General features: G+C 39.5%; 1 protein-coding gene across 3 annotated transcripts in view; it reads right to left on the bottom strand.

The window, feature by feature from the left end:
* The window catches only part of smg6 (SMG6 nonsense mediated mRNA decay factor), a 42877-nt gene that overhangs the window by 11985 nt on the left and 23392 nt on the right, over positions 1 to 7500 (bottom strand). For all 3 annotated transcript variants that reach the window (XM_076275159.1, XM_076275160.1, XM_076275161.1), the window contains one exon: positions 6339 to 6519. In XM_076275159.1, the coding sequence (XP_076131274.1) occupies positions 6339 to 6519 (181 nt within the window). The remainder of the gene's footprint in view (positions 1 to 6338; positions 6520 to 7500) is intronic.

Genomic DNA, 7500 nt, shown 5'->3' with positions numbered 1-7500 from the left:
ATATGGTGGTTGCAAAGCTTAATAAAAGTTGATCGTTTAAAAAGTAGACAGTTTAAAAGTTAAATGTAGATAAAGTGGTTGATAGACTGATAGTTTAATGCGTTAGGAGAATAATAATAACTAGACTGCATTTCCGGCGGGAACTGCGAAAGTGTGCTTGCCCTGGTCCGGTCACCAACGTGAGCAGACAGTGACATACGCTATGCTGAACCTGGCTTGATCCAAGCATTCTAACAGTGCCTTTCAGTGTTGGAGCAGTGGCAATACTTCAAAAGCTTTATTCAACTATTGCCTTGCGGGGTGAATGCGGTTCGTTGGATTTTACCTGTGGCCTGCCTTCGAATTTAGCTTCTATGACTAAAATCAAATCAATAAAATAAAACAACAGCAGTGATTGGCTGCAAAAATAAATAATGTCACGCGTCTTGCACCTCTCAAACTGGGCTATCAGGTAACCTAGAGAAAAATTTGAAATTATGAAATATGATAAGGCATTAAAATACTGCTTGTTTGTCAGGATACTTTTTCACTGATTTATTTTAATATATTCCATCCCCTAATTCTGTTTTACTGGTTTATTTGACAAATAATCTATATGGATTTGCTCTATAAAGACCTTATGTCTGTTTGGGATTGTTTTGAGAGCCTATTGATGTATCTCAGAATAAAGGAATGTCCACAACATTAGTGATGTTTTTTTTTGTGTGTGTGAATGTATTTTGCTTAACTCATTGAATGTAGTAGGGATGTTAACCGGTGGTTGACCGAATCAACGTTGACCGGTTAAAATTTTGCTAACGCTTTAGAATAACATGTGCTTATTAGGTATTAACAGTGCATAATAAGCAGTTAACAATTCATTACTAACAGTTAGTTAACTGTTGTTATCCTTTAATAACATTAACTAACTGTTAACATGCAGCTTGTAAGTGATAATAAGCAGCCTTTTAAGTTACTTACAAGCATATTTGTTAACAGTTGTAAGTGTTAACAAGCAGCTTGTTAATGCTTGTTAATGGTGTATAAGACAAAGAGGTGGATAACTAATACGCTTATAAGACTTTTCTTACCTAGATTTTGCAGCCCCCCAATCTAAAGCGAGGACCATGTAGCCTAAAGTTCCACAAGCCCAACCTTCTATCTCTCTATACTGTATCTCTCTATCTAGCTTGGTTTAGCTGTGAGAAATACACCTTCAAAATTGTTGCAGTGAGCAGGAATCAAACCCCGGTCTCCCACGTCAAAGAGTGCATCGCTACTTGTTGAGCTACACTACTGTTCCTAACTGGCTGATGGAAAATATTGCTATGTTCTATATCATACTAGCTATGCTTTTTACAAATATGTTTCTGATGGAAAAGTGGTGTTTAATTTCCATAATCTATGTTCAGTGAACGCATAAAACAGTTTGTCAGTTTGTCAGCAGTCTAAAGATATGCCAGCTTTGTATATAGTTTGGTTACCTAGCAACCGAGGCTTAAAGACGATAAGTGGGTGCGTTCAAAGCTCTGGTTTAAAGTTGCAAACATAGGCGAACGTTCGTGATCGATTTGAAACATGTTTCAGTCTGCCTTGAACAGAGGCGAACATTCGTGGTCTGTTTCTGCATTAATTAAACACCACTTTTCCATCAGAAACATATTTGTAAAAAGCATAGCTAGTGTGATATAGCACTTCGGAATATAGAATCAAAATAAACAATTTCATCAGCTGTAAAAGAAAAGTAGTGTAGCTCAATAAGTAGCGATGCACTCTTTGACGTGGGAGACCGGGGTTTGATTCCTGCTCACTGCAACAATTTTGAAGGTGTATTTCTCACAGCTAAACCAAGCTAGATAGAGAGATACAGTATAGAGAGATAGAAGGTTGGGCTTGTGGAACTTTAGGCTACATGGTCCTCGCTTTAGATTGGGGGGCTGCAAAATTTACTACAAATAGGTAAGAAAGGTCTTATAAGCGTTTAGTTATCCACCTCTTTGTCTTATACACCATTAACAAGCATTAACAAGCTGCTTGTTAACACTTACAACTGTTAACAAATATGCTTGTAAGTAACTTAAAAGGCTGCTTATTATCACTTACAAGCTGCATGTTAACAGTTAGTTAATGTTATTAAAGGATAACAACAGTTAACTAACTGTTAGTAATGAATTGTTAACTGCTTATTATGCACTGTTAATACCTAATAAGCACATGTTATTCTAAAGCGTTACCAAAATTTTCTGCCGCACGTTTAAAAAAAAAAAAAAGAAAAAAAAAAGAAAAAAAAAGAAAAAAAAAACACTATTTTTAAAGCTCCCGAATGCCAGCCAGCGTCTGTTATTACACTGCGCACACACGTGTTATTGGTGTTGTATTGTATGGGGCGATATGATCACTCAGTTTTTCTTTAGCTTAATGTAGGCCCTTGGCCTATTTCACACGGTGTTTATATGTTCATGTTTGCCGTTTTAAACATGTTTCAAGTTCAACGTTGAGTCTCTAGAAAATAAAAATAAATTTAAAAATGTAGAAATGGTTCTGATCGTTATTACACCATTCTCGCCATCATTTTGACGTGAGAAGTGCGTGAAGCCTATTGCAATCCTGACTGCAATATTGTGACAAACTTCACTGCTTGTTAGTGGCTGCGTGTTGACTATGGCATGATGATAATTGTAACAATGTAATGGAAAACGAAGACACGAAAGACTAACTTAGCATATGCCTCCTTGTTGTGTTTTATTATTCATCTGTACTTAAATGGCATGACGACAGTAACTTATTGGAAAGGATTTTGTGCAGCACGCTACAGAGGCTGTTGGCAATCGGTAAGTTTTTTTACGAAGACGTTGGTTAATATACTTTCCTGTAACGCCACCAAATGTAGCGTTCTCTGTTTGTGACTTTGTAACGTGAGCTTTTTATAGCCCGAGCTCGGTGCCGCGTTGCATGGAAGGTCGACGTTGTGCGTAATGTGTGCCTGTGCGTGGGTGCGCAGGGAAAGCAATTATTTTTCTCCCCAAAACAAAACCCTTATTCCTTCACAAGTAGTGGACAATGATTGGGGAAAATGTATAATAAAGGGCACGAACTAACATTGTGTGACGGAAGCCTAACCATTCTAAAATGGGGGGATAACTTGTTTCATGGGCAGAGAAAGACGCGCGACAGGACACGGGTATCATAAATAGCAGTTATAGAATTTTCGGTGACCGACTTTAACCGGTTAATGAGGCTCAATGGCCAGTTAAGATTTTTTTTTACATTTCGCCATCCCTAGAATGTAGCTGGATACTCATGAACGCATGTCTCTAATAGCCACAATAGGAGTAATTTTAGCAACACCGTATTTTGTGTGGCCCATAACGACCCAGTGGATCATGAAAATGTGCCAAAATTCACATTCCTTGCTTGTTGTTGGTACATTAATCCCATTCAGATTGCCACTTAGCTGAGATGTAAGAGTTCAGTATAGGTTTAAGGTCTGGGGCAGGGATTTGACATTCTGTGACTTCTTCATTGAGGGCTTGCTTAGCAGCACTGTCCGCTTTCTCATTTCCCCTCAGACTAACATGGTCTGGGACCCAGCAAAAAACTACACTCAAGTTCTGGTTCTTTAGACGTTCTAGTTGATCAAGCTCAGCTTTGGTTGTACTTTTTGCGTGACATTAAAGCCTACTGGAAAGATTTTTAATTGCAATTGAATTGAATGCAATTTACTTTTACGATTAAATAAAATTAATTTATCCCTCTCAACCATAGTTTTCTATTTATTTACAAATGTACATAGGCCTACTGTAATTACATTTATACATAGTTATTCTACTGATCTTTATACTATTCATCCTGCACATAGACTTTGTTTCTGCACTACAATGACACTGTTTCCACACTGCACATAGCTGTATGTTATGTACATATCTGTTATATATTTGTCATATTGAATATCCATATTTATTCTGTTTTATTATATTCTGTTAATACACTGCATATATCTATATTATTATTTCTACTATTATAATGTTACTGCTACATTTACATACATTATTCTACTTATTGTATGAGATGACTGCTAATACACTGCACATATTTATATTTAATTCATATTACTCTAAACCACCTTCTGTAAATCAACTGTATACTACTGTCTACATTGCACTATATTTCTTGACCTGTCTCTGTATATTTCATCACCTTTCTATACTTTGCATCACATTGCATGCATACTGTAGCTACATGAATCACAGCTAAGATCCTTGGTTGCTATGAAGGCCAGTCGTTCTAAATGGATGGTTGCTATGGCCAAAGGCCAGTTATCTCTGCCGTTGTCAAGCGGGCATATCCTAACTTTATCTTATTTTAAACATCTCTATTTTACTTAGCCTACTTCCATACAGTGACTCCTATTAAGAAGTGGCCACTTCATTCGCGCTTACCGTGATTCACGCAGCAACATTATTAAATTAATCTGTCACCATATGCCTATGCCAACGTTTGCAAAGTGGAGAATATTTTAATTTGATTCACAATGAAACGTTACATTTAATGTACATGTAAACAATGAGTAGACTAGTTTTGGTTGTTGTTGGTGGTGTTACTGCATCCCTTAGTTATGCCTACAATGCAAAATTGTTCCCTCGTGATTGTTAGACGCATTTCAAAACATCGCGACGTGAAATGCCACCACAAAACATTGTTTGTGAATCGGTCTTATTAGGAGTCCTCGCTTAATCTGTCACAGACTCAGGCGCTACTTTTAGGGCTAAAATGCTTCCTGAATTACTTAGTAAAAAAAAATAGGAGTCCTAAAGTTACGAGTGACGAAGTTACGAGTACAAGCATCTCATATCAAATGACCATGGCATTACGCTAAGCAACATAAATCCCATAACGTTACAGCAACATCTCCTCCATATGACATAGCTAGCTAGCTTCTAGCCACACAAGAAATGAATGATGTTAAATCTCCGCTTAGCATTCTAAATAACAGAAGGGGGACATTTATGTGGACCACTACAACATGACTCATTATGTCTGTAACTCTATAAAACACTTACTTTCATAAAGGAAGCACACCATCCAGCACATACACATGGAAACCGATATTTTAGGTACTTGGCCACGAACTCAAAACGTGTCTCTCTGAAGCTCTGTTCTAGAATCTTTGCTCTGAAGGCTGCGTTTCTAGGCAACATCATATAAACAAAATGAGTCTTTTCAAGGTATTAAAAGTGTACGTGTGATTACGAATGGATGTGTGTGGTTTGAAATTAGAATAAACAAGAAATAACATTTCCAATAATTTCCCATGATAAATTACATAATATTTGCACCTTCCTTACTTGTGAAGCTCACACCGTATTTCAAGTACACTAGTGAAATGTAATACAACGTTGCCACCTAGCGTTCAGATGTAGGCTATTTAACATTAACGTGACATTGCTTGCTTATTCTTTCGTCAACTCCATGCTTTTAGGAAAACAATTTTTTTATCATAGTTCCCTCTTCAATGAGCGATTACCAGCTTGTTTTTGTAACAGAGATAGCTGTTTATTGTCCCTAGGTTTACAGAAACACCTATTCATATTAATACGTAGCCTATGGAGTGCTGCCGACCACTGTTCATTACGGCCCAGAATGCCTTGCATGTCTTTACAACAAAACAACACAGTAAAACCTAAATGCCCGTAAACATATGCATTTGCATACTTGTAACATTTTTTAATAATACTCTCCCATCATGATATTTAACAATAATGAAAAATTTAATTTGAATACCGTCAATGTGAAAATAACTGTACTACGTCAGCAATAAATAGCTAATGTTCTCCTTACCATTTCAGTTCGTAAGTCCATACTATTCCATGGCAGAGCAAGGATTTCATGATTGGGCAAGGTTGCCCGGAGACATTGTGCACACTTGGAAGGCATTGTGATAGATGTACCAGAACAACTGCAAATGTGGAAGGTGATAGTTACCAAATATGGGTGGGTGGTTTGCCAAATGCTGGAAACTTTTGGAATGTTTTCTTTTTTTTTTAGCTTATGCACCCTCACATTGGAGTCCCGAGTTCAAACACAAAATTTGGTATCGATATGTGACCGTGTTCCTGAGATATGGACGACTTCCTGTTTCGGAGCTTCGCTGCCGATTTCGTTTGGCTGTGACGGGCAAACGCTTTCGAAAATCAAAAATCCTTCTGGTAACTTTTGTGAGGCTTGGTCCAAGGATAATGTACGTCAAGTTTCGTGGCGTACATTCGTGGCGGGCATTTTCATTTTTCAAGTTAATAGAAACTTTTACTATTTTGTGGTAGGTTCCAGAGGTCTGTGTGTGTGTGTGTGTGTGTACTCACTACATGCTGTTGGGCGGGGGGTTCCAGTTCTCTGGGTGTCCCAGCATCCAGTCGGACCAGACCTTGGCACTGGGCAGCAGCTCGTGAAGGTCGGGCGAGAAGGCCGACACACGCACCATCTTCTCCACGGCGCAGTCCGCGCAGTTGGAGCCGGCCTCACAACCGTCCACACACACCGCGTCTGGGGAGGGCAGCGTGGGGGGGGGTTAGCTTGGATGGGGGGGGCCTTTCATAACTGCAACCTCCCGCATCTACTGCACTCTTATGCTTAGCTACGCCTGTGTGTGTGTGTGTGGGTGTGTGTGTCCAGTGTGTGTGTTATCTTCCTCACCTGTGGGGGTGTTAGCTTGGATGGAGGGGGCCTTACATAACTGCAACCTCCAGCATCTACTGCACTCTTATGCTTAGCTACGCCTGTGGGTGTGTGTGTCCAGTGTGTGTCCAGTGTGTGTGTGTTATCTTCCTCACCTGTGGGTGTGTGTGTGGGTGTGTGTGTCCAGTGTGTGTCCAGTGTGTGTCCAGTGTGTGTGTGTTATCTTCCTCACCTGTGGGTGTGTGTGTGGGTGTGTGTGTCCAGTGTGTGTGTTATCTTCCTCACCTGTGTGTGTGTGTGTGTGGGTGTGTGTGTCCAGTGTGTGTCCAGTGTGTGTGTTATCTTCCTCACCTGTGTGTGTGTTAGAGCCCGACCGATCTATCGGCGGGCCGATATTATCGGCCGATATTAGGCATTTTCCAAACTATCGGTTTCGGCATTTATAATGGCCGATAAATGAATATTTAAAAAAAAAAAAAAAAAAAAAACCATGTCATGAGTGTTGCCGTTGTATAGTTTGTCCTCCAGAGGGCACTCTACACCGTCCCTGCTGGCAACACTCGTGTATAACGCGCCACACATCCTGCAACCTGCTGATACAGCCAGAGTCGGGCAGAGAGAACCAGTGTCCGCGAGTGAGATCATCAGTGAAGTGTGTTCATGGTGATTTGGTCACGCGACATACATTGCTTGAATAACAATTAAAAGAACATCCCCATCAGTTCTCTTAACTCAAATAAGCATGACAAAATTCGTGAAAACAATGTCCAGTTTTGCTGCTGTTAAATAAGCCGAGAGTGAAGCGGAATTAGCTAGTAATTACGTTACGTTGTTACAGTGTAGTTGACT

The sequence above is a fragment of the Alosa pseudoharengus genome, unplaced genomic scaffold, assembly GCF_046254945.1.
Source record: "Alosa pseudoharengus isolate Yale_2024_CS ecotype anadromous, Long Island Sound unplaced genomic scaffold, YU_APseudo_1.1 YU_APseudo_1.1_scf_8, whole genome shotgun sequence".
NCBI classification, from domain to species: domain Eukaryota; kingdom Metazoa; phylum Chordata; class Actinopteri; order Clupeiformes; family Clupeidae; genus Alosa; species Alosa pseudoharengus.
The sequence above is the reverse complement of the archived record's forward strand: the minus strand, read 5'-3'. Positions and strand labels throughout refer to the sequence as shown.